Source organism: Gossypium hirsutum, chromosome D10 (genome assembly GCF_007990345.1).
Source record: "Gossypium hirsutum isolate 1008001.06 chromosome D10, Gossypium_hirsutum_v2.1, whole genome shotgun sequence".
NCBI classification, from domain to species: Eukaryota; Viridiplantae; Streptophyta; class Magnoliopsida; order Malvales; family Malvaceae; genus Gossypium; species Gossypium hirsutum.
Window position 1 is genome coordinate 23426136 of NC_053446.1, and position 21478 is coordinate 23447613.

The 21478-nt window shown below is 32.7% G+C and overlaps 2 protein-coding genes across 4 annotated transcripts; both read left to right on the forward strand.

Annotated features, from left to right (window-relative positions):
* The first annotated feature begins 1694 nt into the window (after positions 1 to 1694).
* Positions 1695 to 2724, forward strand: LOC107914666 (tetrapyrrole-binding protein, chloroplastic). The gene has a single exon (XM_016843649.2). It carries the CDS (start codon positions 1809 to 1811, stop codon positions 2583 to 2585), a length of 777 nt encoding a protein of 258 aa, XP_016699138.1. The 5' UTR covers positions 1695 to 1808; the 3' UTR covers positions 2586 to 2724.
* Positions 2725 to 12222: 9498 nt separating this feature from the next.
* On the forward strand, positions 12223 to 17950 carry LOC107914665 (uncharacterized). Of its 3 annotated transcripts, none has more exons than XM_016843646.2 (7): positions 12223 to 12506; positions 13011 to 13225; positions 13450 to 13538; positions 13636 to 13774; positions 14366 to 14428; positions 14548 to 14629; positions 17740 to 17950. In XM_016843646.2, the coding sequence occupies exons 2-6, from the start codon at positions 13085 to 13087 to the stop codon at positions 14584 to 14586; spliced, it is 471 nt and encodes a 156-aa protein (XP_016699135.1). In that variant the 5' UTR covers positions 12223 to 12506; positions 13011 to 13084; the 3' UTR covers positions 14587 to 14629; positions 17740 to 17950. The 3 variants fall into 3 exon arrangements, with proteins under 3 accessions (XP_016699135.1, XP_016699137.1, XP_040958166.1); XM_016843648.2 differs by lacking the exon at positions 17740 to 17950 and adding an exon at positions 15335 to 15572 and having other exon boundaries at positions 12229 to 12506; XM_041102232.1 differs by lacking the exon at positions 17740 to 17950 and adding an exon at positions 15341 to 15572 and having other exon boundaries at positions 12229 to 12506.
* Positions 17951 to 21478: the final 3528 nt, after the last annotated feature.

The following is a 21478-nucleotide window of genomic DNA, read 5'->3' on the forward strand; positions in this document are numbered from 1 at the left end:
TTAATTTTCCCTACAAGATCCTCTTTGACTCCTACAAAAAAGAACATATTAGTCTTCCGAACATTAACTTTGTGCCCAGAAAATTCACAGAATTGTAATAGGAAGTCTCTAAGAAGTTTATTGTGCCTCAAGTCTGCCTTACTAAAAATCACCAAGTCATCTGCGAAAAATAAATGTTATAGAGCATGCCCTCTCCTAGATAGCCGAATAGGACTCCATTCCCTAGAAGAAATATCTGAAAGAAACCAATAACCCAACCATTCCATACACAACACAAACATATAAGGTGAAAGAGGGTACCCTTGGTGAATTCCTCTAATAGGCTTAAATTTAGTGGTTGGAACATCATTCCACAACACCTGCATGGTGGACATCGAAATAGCCAACATAATAAATTTTATAAGGAAGTTTGGAATAGTTGTTGCTTTAAGAGAAGCTTCCACAAAATCCCATCGCATCCTATCATAGGCTTTCTCTAAGTCTATTTTAACTGTCATCCATTGGGTGATTTTTTTACTTTTCATCGAGTGCAACACTTCTTGCGCAATGATGACATTATCAACGATATTCCTGTCTACAATAAATCTCGCTTGCTCTTGGCTTATAATCTTAGGAAAAACATTCTTGAACCGAATTGCTATCACCTTCATTATCAGCTTATATAAGACAGAACAAAGACTGATTGGATGGAATTATGAAAAGTGTTTCGGATTCAAAACTTTAGGGATTAAGGCAATAAGGGTATTGTTAAGTTCCGAATCAATAGTTTTACCCTCGAAGATCTTCCTTACCCATTCGCAGATAGCCCCTCCAATAGTAACCCATTGTTTCTGAAAAAACAGTGCATGAAACTCATAGCTTTCTGGTGCCTTCAATGGGGCCATATCAAAAAGGGCGTTTTTAATCTCCTCATCAAAAACTGATCTTCCAAGGAAATCAATATCTTTAGTCTCAAGCTACGGAAAACCACTTGGAGGTAAGTTCCCCATAAGGCTTAGAACTTCACTGTATAACTTTTGAAAGTAAACCACAACTTCAACTTTTAAATCTTCAGCACAAAGATCCATTCACATCAGAATTTCACAAGGCAGTGATATTATTAAATTTCCTTCTCTGAATCGTGCGCCTATGGAAGTACTTACTGTTACGATCACCTAAACTTAACCAATCACACATTGATTTTTGCTTCTAAAGCAATTCCTGATAGTGAAGGACATTTTCCGGCATTGCATGAATCTCCAATTCACGTTGAGCTAGGGAATTAGAACCGGAAAGGTCCATAGCTCGTTGAACACCAGCTAATTCACGAAGCAACTGTCTCTTGCAAGTATTAATATAGCCATAAACACACTTATTCCCGTCCCTAAGTCTATCGGTGAGCCGATTTAACGTACCAGACATATTACCATCAAACATCCAATTATCCAAAACAAAATCGGAGAAAGTGGGATGTTCCAACTACCCTGCTAATATAATGATTTTTTTAGAAAATTTATAATGATAATAATAGATAAACAAACCAATGCCCCTTTAATTCTCATTAAATCGATCTGACCGGCTTGTGATTAAGAGACATTTTTGCCAATTTTAATTTCTATTTTTAGAATAATTTTTAATTTATTAGTGTGATTATTAAAAGAAGAAATAAAAAGATAATAAGTCTCACCCAAAGCTGACCAATCAGAATCGTGCAATGTATTTCTCATATCTAATCTTTTATCTTCCATCAAACTAAGTCCCCACACAAGCTCATCGTCTTAAAAGCCTTTCAATTCCCCCCTTAAGTTCCCTCACAATCAAACAAAACCATGGCTGCCACTCACTCTCTTAGAACCCTTCCCCACCACCATCATTCCTCTTCCTTCAAACGCCTCTCCACCCCTCCTCCTCCTCCTCCTCCACCCTCCTCCTTCTTCCTCAAACCCCCCTCCTCCTCCACCTCCACCTCCACCACAAACACTCTTTCCTCTCTCTCCTCTACCACCACCTTCTCTCTTCCTTCTTCCACCACATCCACCACTACTTCCCAAGCTATCTCCTTTGACACCCTCCAACACCACCTTTCCAATCAAAACTTCCGCCAGGCCGACGAAGAAACCCGCCGTCTGCTCATCCTTCTAGCCGGCGAAGCAGCTCAGAAGCGAGGCTACGTCTTCTTCTCCGAAGTCCAATTTATCTCCCAAAATGACCTCAAAGCCATTGACGAACTTTGGAAAAAACACAGCGACAACAAATTCGGGTACAGCGTCCAAAAAAGACAGTGGCAAAAAGTAAAAAAGGACTTCACCAAGTTGTTCCTCAAACTGGGGTGGATGAAAAAGCTCGACACGGAAATCGAACAATACAATTACAGGGCATTTCCCGATGAGTTCATTTGGGAACTCAATGATGAAACACCGGAAGGGCATCTGCCATTGACGAATGCGTTGAGAGGAACGCAGTTGTTTAACAGTATTCTTAGTCATCCAGCTTTTGAGGGTCAAGAAGAAGAGGCTGAAACAGGTGAAAATGGAGGTGTTACTGTTAGAGATGGAACCACAAAGCCACTCAGCAACAAGTTTTTCAAACCAAATTACAGTTTTTAATATATGCGACAGACATGAAATTTTCAATGTTTTAAGTAAAATAAATTGTAAAATCTAATTTGGGTTTTCTAAACTTGTAATGAATTAATGTCTGTAATCATAAAAAAACTGGTGGAATTATTGGGTTTTTTTTTTTCTACAGGTATGGTTTCATCTTGTTTTTCGTTATATTGTAATATTTTTCTTGTTATTTTTTTTCAAGCTTCAATTTTAATTTCCAAGTGGCAACAATGGATTATAGAATATAGACGTACTAATTTGTATTTGAAATATTAATTAATAGAATGAAAATTTTTGTATTAAGAGTTAAATTATATTTTATTTTTTTATTTAAAAAAATTAAATTAGTTCATATATATTAGATAAAAAAGTAAAGTAATTATTTTGTTAAAAATTGTATCCATTATGTAGCGTCATATTATATTTAACTATTTGGTTATTTCTCCTGTTACAGTAATTTTTAATAATAAAAATTGATAAAAATTTTAATAAAAATAATTAATATACTATTTAATTTAATATATAAAAATTTATTTATTAGTAAAAAAAGCGAAGTGTAATAAAATTTATATAAATGTGAGAAAGAGAAATGATGGCCGACTTTTTTTGTTCTTTTGCCTGTTTTTATCTTGTAACCTTTTTCACTTGTTTCAGGAACGAACTGTCTCATACAATTCAATTAACAAATTTAAACATTTTTTATGTTAATCTTTTTAAATATATATGTAATAAAATTTTATAATAGTTAATAAATCATATTACATAATTCACTTATTTTAATATAAAATAAAAAAGTAAATATTGAAATAGGATAAACATCTCGTTAGTTACGTAATTAGGTAAAATTAATAGTGTTACCACCAGTGCCGCCTGAGCAACCGGCGGCTCCCCTCTCCTCTGTCACTAATCATTGTTTCAATCATCACATTTAAAATAATAATAATTTTTTTGAGTGTCGCCTGAGCAATCAGTGACACCAGTATTTGACACCAAAAAATACCTTGTATTTTTAAACGTTTAAAACGAAAAAATATATTTTGTCTATTGGTGTCGCCAACGTGTCAGGCGACACCTTGATATTTTATCATAAAATATTTTTTTTAACTAGAAAAAAATTGAAATTTTATCGGGTATTGAAACCGAACCCATGATCGACGGGTCACATCGGTGGCAGGTCATCAAGCCGGTGCTGCCTGCCATCGATGTGACCCGTCAATCACGAGCCCGGGTTCTACTATCCTTTTATTTATTTTTTGCTTTTTGTTTAAAAAATTAGTATTATATTATTTTCTTCATTATAAAGGGGGGGTTAGTTTGTTCCCCAACCCCCCCCCCCCAAATTAGTCACCACGCGAAAAGAAAAAAAACAACATATCCAGTTGAAGGTCCACCACCGAAAATCAAGAAGAAAATGTTGGTTAATTAGTATTAAGGTTATTTTTTTAGTAGTATAATTAGTTTTTTTAATAGTAGTTTATTTGTGTTAAAAGTTTCTTTTATTTAGTATTAAGGTATGTTAATTATGAAAATTATTATAATTCTGTTAGTTTACTTTGTATTGTTCGTTTAGTAAGATGTTTGGTTGTATTTTTGTAGTTTCAGAAAAAAATGGAGAACCGTTGGTTATATTTTTGCAACTCACTAGAAGATAGGAATGAGATTCGATAGGAATGTGTCCGTCGGTGATATGAAATAAAAGGTCAATGAAAAAATTTCTCGTCTTGTGGAAGGAGGATGACGAAACTATTCTATAAATTTTCAGTTTCGTCAAATCTTATCAAATTTACCGAGATAGAGCTTTTAGACAATGACGACATCGAGACAATGGTGGCATTGTATTGCCCGCCAGGGAGGGTGAACACTGAACCGATTCAGTTGTTTGCTGAGTTAACAGATGTGGAGCCCGTTGAAAATGTAACTCAGCTAAGTCAACAATATGGAGTTAAAAACCTGCGTACAAAGGTTCCCAAAGCGTCTATTGATAGGAGGTTGTCTGTGCTCAATTTGACAACGATTTTAACGTTGGTTGTTCAAATCAGTACGGTGGTGGATTACAGATACATCCAGTTGTTATTGAAACTGATGTGTTTGGTGAAGATGGATCTGATAATAATGATTGTTCTGGTCACGAATGTGAAGATTTTAGTGGCCCCGGTTTAGACGATGTCCCAGATGATATCAAAGATGAAGGAGCAAATGATGGAAATGATCACGCCCCTTCGGTCGAAAACTCGAGTCGTGGCATCGTCATACGTAATGATCTTGGGCCCCATATGTTGATCGTCGATCCTGATGCGGCGCATGCTTTCGAGTTTCCTGAGTACCTAGACATAATACCTGCTCACCTGATGTTAGAAAATCCTGAACCGAAAGTGTTGTTCATGGGTCAAAGATTCGTGAGCAAAGACGAGTGTGTTGATGCCATCAAGCGTTATAGTGTGAAGGTGCCTGTCAACTACTGAATGGCTAACTCTAAACCGATGATCTATGTTGGTGAGTGTTGGAAGTTGACAGAAAGGCGCAAGTGGCGGGTACGAGTTGTATTTATCCAAAGGTCCTAGCAGTGGGAGATACGGAAATATGTTGGGCCTCATACATGCATTTCTAGATGTATGACGCAGGACCACCGGAAGCTTGATTCAAAAACCATCTGCAATTGCATATTGGCAATGGTTAAAGACATGTATCCGGCACATTACAGTTAACTTCCACAAGGAATTCAAATTGTGAAAAAGGGTAATTATCTGATTCATTTTTTTTAATATGTACAACATTAGAAAATTCTCTTACTGGCAAATGGACCGTCCGTGCTATGTGGTCTTCTGCAGTAATTAAAGAACTCATATCAATATCTGCATAAACAATTAAAATTTTAATCATCGACTTAACAAATAAACAATATAAAAATAACGACAACTATTTTTTTCTAATTATTTTCAAAGTTAACATATTATTAAAAAAAAATTTTAACACAATTTTAAATTATTAATGATTATACTATTAGAAAAAAAATACATACCTGTTTTTTTGGGGTACCTTCGGTTGTGGGGGGGGAAGGGAGGGAGGGACCATCCAAGTGTTTGTAATATAAAAAAAAATCAAAGATGTAAAATAATTAGTACTAACCTTTTAACACAAATAACATACCTTAATACTAAACTGATACTAATATAACTAATTATACTAAAAAAATAAAATAAAATATACATTTCTTTTGATTTTGGGGGATTTTAACAAAATAACATGCTTTAATACTGAACTACTACTAATATAACTAATTATATTAAAAAAATTTAAAACATACATTTTGATTGTTCAGGCGGCATCGATAGTGTACTGTTGAATTTGTCCAGATACGTATATAATGAGGTTCTTATCTTATTTCAGTATTTATTTTTTTATTTTATATTATTTGGATAAAAAACCTAATTGATAAATGAGGGTGGGATTTTTAAAAAATGGGGAAAATATATGAATATTTTATGAAATAGATTTATAATGTCATATTTAATTTTATCGAATTTTATTTTCTACAAGTCATTGAAAATTACAGGGAATGTAATGCTGTTGTAGACATATTAGCCAAGTGCTGAATTTCCCTGCATGCTGATGTTACTCAGGTGGCCAAACAGGATTTGCTATCTTCAGTTGTATTTATTTTTCCTAAAGAATTATATTTATTGATATTTATTTTTAGGGAAAATATTTGATACATTCAGAATTAATCACAATATTGATTTTTTTTTGTTAATTTACTTTGATTAGTATAATAATAAATCTATTCTAAATATCTATATTGATTAATTTTTGAGGGTAGTCCTTGTACTTATCGGTTTGTGCAGATTTAGTCCCTTTACTTTTATTTGCTCAAAATTGGTCTTTCTATTTTTCGATTTGCTCATTTTCAGTCCCTCTACTTTGTTAAATAGTTAGGTACAATCACAAAGTTAACTCCTCAACCTTTACAATTTTTGTCAATTTAATCCCTACTTTTTTTATTTTTGCTTTAATTATTAAAACTTTAAAAAGTATATATGTATATAGAAAAAAATAACAAATTATAAATATTTCCCATATGTGCCAACAAATTAAAGATAGAAATGCTATTAATCATTATTGCTAGAAATTTTAACTTGTAATTCTTATTTAGCGACAATGTATATTAGGTAATTAGATTAGAAATCATTAAATTTAACCTCAATTTTTAAATAAATCATAAACTTTTGATTTAATCAAATTACCTATTAACAACAACAATTTTAAATTATTTGAACGAAATAACTTATCCACATTCTTACTTTACGTGTTTTTAACTTTTAAATACTCTTTTTAGCTTTATTTTTTCAAGTTTGATTAGGTGACAAGATAGAGTTTCACAACCATCTTAAGATTAATACTAGATTAGGGTTTACTTTAGGTGATTGTTATACATATTTTAAAATAAAATAATAAGATAGATTGCAAAAAATAACAAAAGAATGAAAAAAACAAATTCAGAAGTTAGAATTGAAGTAGGAGTCATGTTTGGGTGAGAATTTGGATTTGGATGAGGTTGAAAGTAAATATGGAAAATTTGACTCTGAATCAGAGGGGGGAGACAAACCGTTAAAGGACATTGGAAATAAATAATGAAAATTCCTCTTCACTTTTTTTTTTCTTTTTCGATTTGCATGTCCTTGTTTTATTGAGCACAAAAAAATATTTTAAGTAAATTTTTTACTTTATTTTCAAAATATTAGTGAAAAACCCTCTATGAAATAATCTCATACCAAAGAAAGTTATGAGTATATGAAAAATAGAAGGAAATCATGCCAAAAAAAGAGTTGGGGTTTCGATTTATTGAAAAAAAGGGAGTGAAAGTTTTGTTTGTTTGTTTCGGTTTCAAAAGACAATCATGAGAGTTGAGGGAACATAATAGAAGAAAATAGGAAGAGTTGAAAAAGAGCGATTTTTTTCCCAAAGTTTGTTATTAAGAAAATTAGTTTTTTAATTATGTAATAATAAACTCATAATCAATTGAATAATGATTTGTAATTTAGTGGTGGTTAATATTAAGCTTTAATGTTTTTTTTTTATTTTTAATTTTTTTATAATTAAAGAAAAATAAAAAAGAGTAAAGGTCAAATTGACAAAAATTATAAAAGTTGAGAGGCTAAATTTGTAATTGTACCTCATATTTTAATAGAGCTAATAGAAAAAAAAGTTAACAAAGAGACTAAAAATAGCAAATCAAAGCAAATAAAAGTAGAGAGACTAAGGGCTAGTTTGGATGGACGGTTTGTTTACCTCCAGTGAGGTTAAACACAGTGGCGGCGGTGAGATTGGATACTGTAGATGTGAGATTAGAAACAATGGTGGAGTGTGTCTTTGGATTCAAACGCAACTGTAACTGTGAGGTGAGAATAAAAAATGACTATTAGGGACATCAGATTAGAATTTATATATAATAGAAGTTATTTAAATTATTTTACTTTTTTAAAATTATTAAAATATGTGAATTTATAAATTCATTTAATAAAATATTAAAATGTATCTTCCAATATTTTAATGAACTATATAATTAATTTAAATTATTTATTAGATAAAATGATAGTTATTTTTAATTTTTTATAGTTAAATATTTTTTATAACAATGATAAATATTATTTTCACAAATAGTAACATTATACTTGGATCAAATTTTGAAGTATCTAAACGGATGATTTTTAATAAAAAAAATATAGTAACATAAGACATAACAAGTTTCATTATTACTAGAAATTAGGTTACGATACAAAATGTTTTTACAAATATAGATTCATTAAGCTAGTTGCAATGGTTTCCCTTAATATCGTGATTTCAAGGTCACTTTCTTTGTTAGAAGAACTCGATTCACCTCTGTCAAACTGGCTTGAAGAGACTGGCATGTCGGATATATTCTCAAATTCACGAAAATCCTCATCGTTTGACCAAGCATGTCTTCGAATGTAATTATGCAAAACCATTGTTGCAATAAATATTAAAACTTGCTTATTGAATGAATAACTTGGAATATCTCTTAATATTGGCCATTTTTTTTCCACACTCCAAATGTTCGTTCAATCACAAAGCGTAACGAAGAATGGGCATGATTAAAGATTTATTTTTTTCCAGATACTTAATGATTACCTCGACGAAAATCAGGTAAATGATATCGTTCCCCCCTATATGGACCTAGAATACCTGCCATTTGTGGATATCCTAAATCCACAAGATAATATTTTCCTAAAAAAAAGTAAAACATAATATCAAGTTTAAAAATAAATTAAAAATTTTAATATTTTTTATGTAAAAAGTAATTAAAAAATTAAAGTTCAACCTGGTGGAGGGTGTGGAAACTTAAACTCTTGTTTTCTAAGTGCTTGCAAAAAAATTCTACTATCATGTGTTGTTCCTTCCCAACTAGGAAATGCAAAAATAAAGCACATGTTGAAGTCACAAACTGTCATAATATTTTGAGTTGGTTCACCTTTCCGTCCGATATAAGGTATTTGACAAGAAGGCGAAATGCATGCTTTTATGTGTGTTCCATCTATGGCCCCAATACAATCCTTTAAAATAAATACAAGTAATGAGATAAAAGTTAGAAATAATTTATGTTTTAAAAATATAAAGATTGTGTAAATTTTACCTTAAAGTGAGACCAATATCTTGTATCATGTCGAATATGGTTCGGTACTTCCTCGAATTGACCTTCAGTGGGTTTAATCGTGTCTATTCCCATTCGAGCAAATATATGCAACATATCAGTAAAAATTTGACTAACAGTTTCCCCATATTGTTGAAATCGCTCTGTTGCATTTGAATTTGATTCTCTATTTCCAAGAATATACAATGATAATGGTAACTTCTCCATCGCCGATACTTTCCCATTCTTTAAGCCATAATTTGTTTGCAAATCATGCAACAAGCTGTGAAATATATTTATTGGCATCCTAAAACTATTCATGCAACGATCATCGTGCCCATTTAATACTTAGTCCACCCACATTGGACTTGTATAATTTGAATACATACGCGGTTGCATAGTGAAATAAGTTTCATGGTGTACCAATATACTGCTTAACACATATTCTTCCTCTTCATGATAATTGTTGTGCTCAACTTGGGTAACAATTGTGGCTATTCTTCGTTGAGCTTCTTCACTTAATTCAGGGGTATCATAATTCATATCAAAACTATTATACATATTGTTAAATTCATCCATAACCTGAAAAAGTAATCAAATGAAAATAAATTAATATTTCATGACATTCTATACAACACAGGAACTTGATTAAAAGCATAACATAAAAATACCAAACATAAAAAGTATCATACATTAGTTTTACATATAAAAAAGTAGTATAGTTATATTACAATAATAATTCTAAGGAGCTTATAGTGGAGGTGGTTGATGGTATGGTTGGAAGGGAAATGAGGATGTTGCTACCAATGATGAAAATGATGCAATTGGATTTTGTTCAACATACTCACGTCGAAGCCACCAAACCCTATCATCTGGATCTAAGTTCAAAAACACTTCTCGTTTCATCGGTATTTGGAACATTTTGGTGGCAAAATAGTACAATTCATCTTTTTTTGGAATTTCATCTCCCAAAGCACGCAAAGCATCCGTTGCATTTGAAATAGTATATTGAGAGTGAGGAAAAATAATTTCATTCACTGACTTCCTTGGACTAGCCATACTCTCACACAATTTCTCAATCTGAGTAGTTAATGTATTTCTTGATGATTTTCTACTTGAACTTGATTTTTTTCCTTTACCGTGTACAGCCCCAAGTGTTTGCTTTCTTCGATTAGGAATTTCATGAGAAGTGTTTGATGGTACCTCATCAGGAGGAATACCTTCATTCTCATTACTATGTTCATCTGAATCACCAAAACCCTCATTAGGTGCATTATCTCCCATAGGAACCCCACTTGGAAGAACACCAGACGAAAGTGCCCATGCGTTCTCTCCTGTGGCTACAATGCCAGCAAACATTTGCCATATTAACTCATTCAATCGTGGTTCAATTCCTTTCTTCTTAAATCCTTTAAAATTAGGATTTTCCTACATAACATGTTAAATGTTAAATGTTATACTAAGATTTTTATAATTGTAAATTATTAATTTCAATAAACTTTATGCATTAAAATAATGATAAAGTTAACACTAACCTGTATTTTTGCAGCCCACTATTCTTTGGTAGCATCGGCCGTCTTTTTAGATGGACACCATCCAATACTTGTAGATTCCTTAAGCAACTTCCTCCATAACCTCCATTCCTTTTTTAATGTATCCCACTTATTTTTCAATTGAGGTTTTCCATAAATTTTTTGTGTTTTTGCTTGAAAAAGAGCAATGACATTTTCCCATCCTTTTGAGTTTAGATGAGTTGTCAGTCTATTACCAGCATTGACTTCATTCACACAAAGCTCACAAAATATCAACGTCAACTCATCATCCCAAACAGCTTTTGTTGCTAAGGTACTATCTCCCTCCATGAAATTTCGTGTCTTTACCATCTATTATTATTTTGATTTTAAATGTCAACCGACATAAAAGCATAAATATATAATTAGATATAATAATATATTTTCATAAAAAATAAGAATAATACATCGCGAATGGATGAAAGCCATAAGATGAACACTAAAGAAAAAATTCTCAAAAATCCATGGTAAACAATAACGAGGATATAAAAAGGATAATTGATTATGACTATCTTTTCAAAATAAATAAAGACATTTTGGTTTTTTTTGTTGGGTTTTTGGTTTTCTTGTTTTTCTTATCTTTGAAGAGCTCTAAACAGCTAAATATTTCACTATTTTTTGTTGGGTTATTGAAAAAAAACTTAAAAGCTGTTTTTTTTTGTAAGCAAGAAGATTATGCAATCGATTTGTTCATCTTTAAAGCTTTACTTGAACTATTGTTTTCTTTGTTCATCTTTAAAGCTTTACTTGAACTATTGTTTTCTTTTCACTGTAGTCATCTATGGTAGAGCTGTAAGAATTTTACTTTTTTTGGCTTGAAATTCTCTTCTTTGTAATTTTTTTCGTTTAAATTCGGTTGTGTTTATTTTTTTTATTTTTTGCTTAAAAATAGAGTCTTTGATTCAACTGGTACAAGTTCTCTGCACATTTGGGGTTGTTCTATATCTTCACAAGAAAGGTAATTCCCTAATTTGTTTCACAAATCCCATAATTTTTTATTATCATGATTTAAGTTCAAAATTAGTATCTTTCAAGAAAAATATTGGATCTTCATGCTTCAAGTAATTCGAATAAACCGAATACACTACATATATTTTTTTTATTTTTAAAATACACTACATATATTTTTTATTTTTAAAATACACTACATATATTTTTTTTATTTTTAAAATACACTATATATATTTTTTATTTTTAAAATACACTACATATATTTTTTATTTTTAAAATACACTACATATATTTTTTTTATTTTTAAAGTACACTACATATATTTTTTATTTTTAAAATACACTACATATATATATATTTATTTTTAAAATACACTACATATATATATATTTATTTTTAAAATGCACTACATATATATATTTTTATTTTTAAAATACACTACATATATTTTTTTATTTTTAAAATACACAAATACAATGCAATTTCCCCATTCCCATCTCCCCTCTTCTACCGATCAAAGTCCCAAACCCCGTGCCCTCCTTCCATTTCCCATTCCCATTTCCCCTCTTCCACCGATCAAAGTCCTAAACCTCGTTCCTTTTTGCATTAATTGAAAAGCATTTGTTTTCTTGTCATGGCCATTTCTTTTTTGCATTGATTTCCTATTGTCTTTCAATTTCTTTTTCCCTTTTCCCCTTTAAACATCCAGCTGCATTTACGGTTGCTTCTTCAAATATGTAGAATGTGCTTATGGTAACCACAGTTATCACATTCCTCATCTTCTTCCCTTCTATTGTATTACCTTTGATTGCCTTATGTTACTTTTCATGCCAATTTATTTGTGTTTTCCTCATGGATTTCTTATAATTTTAATGCCTTTTGCATTGTATTTACATTTGCTTTTCTGAAATGGAAATGTTTTTTGTATTTAGTCAAACATTTATTATTTTCTTTCTTCATTTTGATCAAACTTTCACAGTTTTGGTTCGTTTCTTGTTTGTTTCAACATGATTGAATTGAAGTTATTTGTAAATGGAGAATATTTTTACATCTGATATTTCTTGGATTAAGATGGATGTTGGTAACTGCTTTGATTACTCACCCCTTTTAGTGTTTGCTTGTGAGATCGTATAGTTGGTTGTAGCATCAAAATGTGGAAACTTCCTCCATATCCATGTTTCTCTATTACCTTCTATTCTATATTTGACATGATTGAAGCTTTTCTTTTCTTGACTGCCATTTTTGTATTTGTTATAGAATTGATGAATGAAGAAGGGACAAAACTAGGAGAAGGTACTCTTTCTACTAAGGTGATATTGTGATTGTAATATATGGCAGCAGTGCCTAAACAGACAAGTATGGCTATAAAGTCTTACAAAAATCAGGCTCAGATGTTGGTTAAGAATTACTTATTAGCTGATCCTTTCGCTCCTTATACTTCCATCCTCGGTGGCATTCTTGCTTTCAAAGTGGTATGCTGAATCTTTCCCCTTGTAAATATGTTTTAACTTTTTAATTCAGGATTATTGAATCCGATGGCAGGATGTTTCCTTATACCCTTTAATGAATCTTGCAGGAACGAATTTTACATATTTTAAATTAACTCATATCTGTTTTGATGTTTTTATATAATTACATGGTTGCTTTTCCCTTGGATTCTATTGAAATTCTGTTTACATGTTCCCTCATCCCTTAGGTCTATGATCTGGCTGACTTAATCAACAACTTTTACATCAAGACTTACCCTAGTCTTACTAAAATTCAACGAGTAGATTGGAACAATCGGTTAGTGTAGCACATGCTCTAGTTTTTTCCTTCTTTTTTTTTTTTGGTTCTGTAATCATGTTCATTCTCTCATTGGTTATTCACATATTTTTGGCAGTGGCATCTCTATAACTCATGCCATTTCTGTTTCTGCTTTGTCATTGTACTTCATTTTCTGGTCAGACCTCTTTTCTGACCCATATCTTATGGGTCTTATGGTCTTTCGAAGCTCACAACTCTCTACTTTTGGATTAGGGGTATGTTCTAACCTTCTTATATGATCTTTAAGTTGTCCAACCATGTATCTTGTGGGCAAATTATCTGTTGGGTATAGATTTACTTCAATTTACTTGAAGCAGCTAAAGCTTTATGTTTTACCCTTAAAAGAATAGTGATTGTATCTGATTTTTACTCAGAAGATGGCACAGTTATTTATCACATAATACTTGATAAAATTGAAATTTGAGCAGCCTGAAGTGTAGCTTTTGTTTTTTTTTTTTTAAAGATTTGAGGATTCTTAGCACATATAGGTCAAATTTTTCATCATTTTTCTTTTTATGCTTTACTTCATTCTAGTACTTCGGCAAACTCATAGATTTTACATGTTCTATAATTTTTTTTAGCATCATTAGAAAATCTGAAATGCATCACTGCAATTGTTAAGGTGTATTCTGTTAATATGTTCTATTATTTCTGTCTCGATGCTTAAGACCTGGTATGTTGAAGTTATCTCCATTCCTTATTTTTTGGCAGATTTGTTAGTGGAAATTATAGGTTGTAATGACTTTTTGGAGTCCTTTTACTTGATTTATTTTCCATTCATCTTTCTAAAAGACTTAATAATGCAGGTATTTTCAGCTTTTGGATTTGTGCATAAGATTACTACCTTGGAGAAGACAGTTGGATTTCAGGTCAATGAATTAAATCTCCTTCTTCCTAGATTGATTGGTTTGCAATTCTTATCATTTATAGCTTGTTTGCAGTTTTGATCTGTTTAATTACTTGACTTGTGTTCTTTGTTTATATATAGTCAGGGATATATATATTGAATGGGGACTGGTGCTATTGAAGTAGGGGAGACTCCATTTGACTCCTATCCTAGTTCCTTTGAGGTACTATTTTCGAGTTCCTTTCACTTTTTTTCTGTTCTAACTTTGAATCTACTGTATAATTTTATCGTTATCGGGAATAATTACATGCATTTGTTTGTGTTTTTTCTTTGCTTAAGCAAGTGTTAAAAGCCTTGGAAATTCGATTTGTGCCCTACAAGCTTTAAGTTATAATGTTTTTGAGTTTAGATGTTTAGGTAATTTCATTGTGTATGACTTAAAATTATAGTTAGTAATAATATTACTAAATAGTGTGTAAAGCATGCTAAATGATAGGTCCAAAGATCAAAAGATAAAATGTTGCTGCCTATGGGATAAGGTCAGTATATCATTTAGAACTAGACTACTCAAAAGAAAAAAAAATAACAGTAACAACAATAATAACAGTGAGTGACAGCAAACCATCTCACCTTGAAGGAAGAACAACACTTTTTAATCAACCATCCAATGTTGCAAACAATCTGCACAAAGCCATTACCTCCAATTAGGTAAAAACATCCATCCTTTTACTTTTAATAAAGAATTTAACTTCGAGGAAAAACTGTTTTAAAGAATAAATATACCTTGCATCACTATATAGATTACTGTCTGAAAGTGCACTAATTAATGTAGACTTCCCCTGTTAATTGAGAAAAAGGGTAAATGTTGAGCATGAGAAAATAGAGGGAAAAAACACAAGATATCTCTAACTTGTTAGTTTGATTGAAGAAACAGAATATCCTAAGCTCCCACAACCAAGAATAAAGCAAAAAAGAGGGGAGAAACCAGCAAAAACGAGGGACAAACCAGTAAGAACAAGGGAGAAACCAACAAGAACGAGGGGAGAAACTACTGTTTTCTTCCCATATCTGAAAACAAATAAGATTGGGAAAGAAATTAGTTTAACATCTAAGGATAAAATGGTAAAATAATAAATTAAAGTATGGGTATTTTTGTCTTCAAAAAATGTCTACTGCCCCAGCTACACCTAACTGAAGCTTTTAGCACCAGTCAGCTTAAGGCTGTCCAGTGCAGCAGAAACATCTCACTGTGCTGGAAGCCAATACATCCAAACAGCCAATGCTTTCACTGTGGTGCAGTGAGATTGATAATCAAGGGAAAAAATACAACGCACTGTAGTGCGTTGGCATCCAAAGCAAGCCTAATGCTTCCTTTAGTTTAATTTAATGCCACTGTGGTGTAGTTGGGGTAGATAACTGCTATCAACCTCACTGATAGCCTGTTTGGATCAGCATCAACAGTACATTCAAATTTATTTCAATCACACTAATAGCCTAAAAATTGACTGGAGGTTTTAGCACCCAATAAAGCAATAGGTATTTTTAACAGACAAAAGTACCCATACTTTTATTTATTATTTTACCATTTTATCCTTGAAAGTTAAACTAATGTCTTTCCCAACCTTATTTGTTTTCAGATTTGGGAACAAAACAGTCACTTGTTTTTCAGATTTGAGAACTAAAATAGTGATTATTGTTGGTTTCTTCCTACTTTTTTGTTTTGTTTTTTGTTGTGGTTGCTACTTTTTTTTTTTTGCCTAAAGGTTAGTTTTTATATTGTAGCGACCTAAAAATTTTTACACGGGCGCTAGTTGAGGCGATTATTGAAAATTTTAAAAAACAAAGTCTCGATTTTATTTTTAAAAAAAGGGAGTCACCACCGATCTTTTTTCATTAGGTGTGATCGGACACCTACAAAATTCTCTTTTTAGAAGAAAAATATATATTTAAACTTTTCTTAAAAAAAGGTAATTTTAGGTTTACGTTAAAATCCAAAGAAAATTAGAGTTCGGGAGTCGGTTACACGCGAGGAAGGTATTAGCACCCTCGCGACGCCCAAAATTGGTATCTCTTAAGCGCACGTTGTCTTAATTTTCAAAAATACGAGTTCAATTTAATATTTAAACGTGATCCGATTGAAACACGAGAATTTTTTTTAAACACAGAAAATTTGAAACACTATTTTTTTTTAAAACACGGAAATTTTTGAAACATGAGAATTTTTTGCAAAACACGAAAATGTTTGAAACACGAAAATTTTTGAGAACAAGAATTTTTTTGAAACACGAAATTTTTTTGAAAACACGAAAACTTTTGAAACACGGGAAATTTTTTTGAAAAAACGAAAAATTTTGAAACACGAAAATTTTTGATAAATTACATATTATTATATCCATTTAAATATAACTTGATAATTAAAAAAAATTAAAACACGATTTTTGAATTTCCCAATTTTTTAGAAGGGCGTCTCGTATTTAACACAAGTCGATAATATTCACCCAACATAGCGATAAAATTAACGGCTTAATATTAAATCGATTCGTTGCCTTATTTATTAAAATTATTTAAAATAAAATAAAATTAAATTAAAAACATAAACACAAAATATAAAAATGGCTAAAAATATACTAATAATATAAAAAATGTCATCCAAAAAACACGAATTAAATTAAAAGTGGGTAAAAACAAAATTACTGGAAAGGTCCAAAAATACGAGCTTGATTTTTTCTTTTTTTCCTTTTTTTTCCTGGACTGGGCTGGGTGGGCTGGCTTGCTGCTGTTGGGCCTGGGGCTGCAGTTTGTTGGGCTGAATCTGCTGGCCTGCTGCTGTGATGGGCCTGTTGGCCTGCCAAGCTGTTGAGTTGTTGGTCTGCTGGGCTGTTGGGCCTGTTGCGCAGCTACTTTTGGGCTTTTTTTCTCTTTTTTTTTTCCTTTTTTTTTCTCTTCTTTTTTCTGTTGGGCCTGGCTGGGTTGGCCTGTTGGGGGTTGCTGCTGGGTGATTGGGTCGGTCACCGGTCGGGTCGCGGGTCGAGTCGACCCGACTATTAATTTTTTTCTTTCTCTTTTTTATTTTTTATTTTTTCTTCTTCTGTTTTGTTCTTCTTCAAGCCCTAGGTGCTGTCGCCGCTTGCTGCCGCTAGTCCCACAGTGCTGCCACCGTCTTCTCCTCCTTCTCTTCTTCTCCTTTCTCCTCTCTTTCTCTCTTTTTTCCTCTTTCTTTTTGCTGTTGAAACTTTTTTTTTGAAACTTTTCTCGTTTTTTTTAAATTCTTGGGGGGCCTCCATATTTGGGGTTTGAACCTCTTTTATAGTTGATTTTTTCTTCTTTTTGCAGGTAACAGGTGGCTAGGGGAGAGGGAGGCCATGCCCTAGGCCGATGGCCGGAAATCTCGGAGGGTAGGTGTGCAAGTGGCTGCCAGAAGGACTGAACTGCAATTGTAGCAAAACTTATGGGGTCAAAATGTAATTTTAAGAAAATTTAGGGTCAAAATGTAATTTAAAAAAGTTTAGGGGTCAAAATATAATTTCAAAAAAGTTTAAGGGTTAAAATATAATTTCAAGAAATTTTAGGGGTTAAAATGCAATTCCAAAAAAGTTAAGGGTCAAAATGTAATTTTTTTAAAAACATGAAATTTCTCCCGAACAAAATTCAGTGATTACAGCTGTCCCTCTTTGCTCATCGCTGTAAAACAGGGATAGAGCAAAGACTTAAAAGCACTGAATTTTGTTCGACTATCCAAAATTTTTTTTATTTGAAAAATAGAAATCGAGAAAAGCCCGGCGTACGATCCTTTTTCTTTTTTGAAAAACAGAAATTGAAAAAATACCTCGGCGTGCGACCTGAAGCTTAACTCACCTCTCGCAATATGAGTTGATTTTTGAAAAATAATTTTTTTAAAAAATACCTCGGCATATAGCCCGAACCTTAACTCACCTCTCGCAATAGAGTTGATTTTTGAAAAACAGAAATTTTAAAAAAATACCTCGGCATGTGACCCGAGGCTCAACTCGCCTCTCGCAATATGAGTTGATTTTTAAAAAATAAATTGAAAAATACCTCTGCGTGTGACCCGAGGCTCAATTCACCTCTCGCAATATGAGTTGATTTTTTGAAAAACAAAAATTAAAAAAATACCTTGGCATGTGACCCGAGGCTCAACTCACATCTTGCTATGAGTTGATTTTTGAAAAATAGAAATTTAAAAGAAATACCTCGGCATGTCTCCGAGGCTCAATTCACCTCTCACAATATGAGTTGATTTTTGAAAACCATAAATTGAAAAATACCTCGGCGGGTGACTCGAGGCTTAACTCACCTCTTGCAATATGAGTTGATTTTTTTGAAAAATAGAAATTAAAAAAATATCTCGGCGTGTGACCCGAGGCTCAACTCACCTCTCGCAATATGAGTTGATTTTTGAAAAATAGAAATTTAAAAGAAATACCTCAGCATGTGACCCGAGGCTCAACTCACCTCTCGCAATATGAGTTGATTTTTGAAAAACAAATTGAAAAATTCCTCGGCGTGCGACCCGAGGCTTAACTCACCTCTCGCAATATGAGTTGATATTTTGAAAAATAGAAATTAAAAAAAATACCTTGGCGTGTGACCCGAGGCTCAACTCACCTCTTACAATATGAGTTGATTTTTGAAAAACAAAAATTTAAAAGAAATACCTCGGCATGTATTCGAGGCTCAACTCACCTCTCGCAATATGAGTTGATTTTTGAAAAATAAAAATTTAAAAGAAATACCTCGGCATGTGTTCGGGGCTCAACTCACCTATCGCAATGTGAGTTGATTTTTTGAAAAAAAAATAGAAATTAAAAAAATACATCGGTATGTGAGTCGAGGCTCAACTCACCTCTCGCAATATGAGTTGATTTTTGAAAAATAGAAATTTAAAAAAATACTTCAGCGTGTGACCTGAGGCTCAACTCACCTCTCGCAATATAAGTTGATTTTTTTTGAAAAACAGAAATTTAAAAGAAATATCTCGGCATGTGTCCGAGGCTCAACTCACCTCTCGCAATATGAGTTGATTTTTTTTTTAAAAATAGAAATTAAAAAAAAATACATCGGTATGTGAGCCGAGGCTGAACTCACCTCTCGCAATATAAGTTGATTTTTGAAAAATAGAAATTTAAAAAAATACCTCAGCGTGTGACCCGAGGCTCAATTCACCTCTCGCAATATGAGTTATTTTTTTAAAAAAAATAGAAATTTAAAAGAAATACCTCGGCATGTGTCCGAGGCTCAACTCACCTCTCGCAATATAAATTGATTTTTGAAAAAAAAATTTAAAAGAAATACATCGGCATGTGTCCGAGGCTCAACTCACCTCTCGCAATGAGTTTATTTTTTTTGAAAAAAACAGAAATAAAAAATACCTCGGTATGTGACTTGAGACTCAACTCACCTCTCGTAATAACCCGAGGCTTAACTCAACTCTAGCAATATGAGTTGATTTTTGAAAAAAACAGAAATTGAAAAATATTTCTTGAAAGAAACAGGGTTTCAAAAAACATCAAGTGAAACTAAAAACCTTCTTCTAGTATTTCTTGCTCTACTGGTATACCTGTATATGTCATGTATGATGTTATTATGATATGCACGTGTTTGTCCTAAATGCTTTTGTGTCTACATGATCATGCCATGCACCCTAGGCTGTTTGTCACATGCCCCACTTTTTGATTTTCGTGAGGGTCCCCATTCATTTATTCAATTCTTGACTTTTCTCTCCAGTTTTGTACTCATCCTCAAGTTCTGTGAGTAACCCACATTTTCGTATACCACCTTTCTGCCCCCTTGTTGAACTTTGTTCTTGCTTCAGGGTCCTTGTATTTATCAAATTCTCATCCAGGTAATGCTCAACATTCCTTTTGTTTAGAGTATGTCATTTTACTATTTATTATTTAAACGAACCAAACCATAAGATGCTTGAAAATGGCACAGTAGGCATGAAAGAAATACATCACACTCATATTCTTTTCAAAAACAACAAACAAAGAAAATTAACAAAGAGTAATTCAAATAAAGAAAGCATCATAAAGAAAGGAAAGCAAATTCAATGGCCACAAATACTCTAGATATCAAACGCATGAACTTCTCCACGTTTATTCGTCAAGGATCTTTTCGAGCATGGCTTCCTGTGTAGAAGATTTCGAGCTTCTGAGAATGCTTCAAATATTGCAATCTTGCCATTCGACTCCACGCTTCAAATATTGTAATCTCGCCAATCGACTCCCCGTTCAAGTCGTCTTGCTCCTTAAGTTCGAACCTGCTTCATTAGGACGCCCTTTCAGGTTTTCATCCTAATCCTTTTTATTTATCAAGACGCCCTTTCGGGTTTTCATCTTGATTTTTTTCCTTTTTTTTAGGCATAATATTTCTTCATAGCATCTGAGTTCACTGGATTAGGTAATTCTTTCCCATCCATTTCAGTGAGAATCAGAGCCCCTCCCGAGAATGTTTTCTTTACAAGGTATGGCCCTTCCTAATCTGGTGACCATTTTCCTTGCAAGTCTTTTTGTATCGGGAGGATTTTTCTTAGTACAAGTTCCCCTTCACGGAATTTTCTTGGCTGCACCTTTTTATCATGGGCCGTGATCATTCTCTTTGGTACATCTGTCCGTGACAAATTGCCTTTAAGCGTTTTCCTTCAATAAGGTTTAGCTGGTCATATCGTGCTCGAACCCATTCTGATTTTTCTAGTTTTGACTCCATTAAGACTCGCAGGGATGAGATCTCTACTTTAATAGGCAAAACAGCTTCCATCCCGTAGACTAGGGAGAAAGGAGTTGCTCCCGTAAATGTCAGTACAGAGGTGCGGAATGCATACAAAGCGAATGGTAGTTTTTCATGCCAATCTTTATATGTCTCAGTCATCTTCCCGATAATCCTCTTAATGTTTTTATTGGCCGCCTCAACAGCTCCGTTCATTTTCGGGCGATAAGGTGAGGAATTATGATGCTTCATCCGGAATTGCTCACACACTTCTTTCATCATTTTGTTGTTCAGATTCAAAACATTATCTGAAATGATTCTCTCAGGCAAACCATGTCGACATATG

What these genes read in the sequence shown, in the direction of transcription:
- LOC107914666 (XM_016843649.2), top strand. Translation starts at nt 1,809, where the DNA reads ATGGCTGCCACTCACTCTCTTAGAACCCTTCCCCACCACCATCATTCC.
- LOC107914665 (XM_016843646.2), top strand. Translation starts at nt 13,085, where the DNA reads ATGGCAGCAGTGCCTAAACAGACAAGTATGGCTATAAAGTCTTACAAA. An exon ending in TCTCTACTTTTGGATTAGGG is followed by an intron (nt 13,775 to 14,365) that starts GTATGTTCTAAC and finishes TTAATAATGCAG; the next exon opens with GTATTTTCAGCTTTTGGATT. An exon ending in AGAAGACAGTTGGATTTCAG is followed by an intron (nt 14,429 to 14,547) that starts GTCAATGAATTA and finishes GTTTATATATAG; the next exon opens with TCAGGGATATATATATTGAA.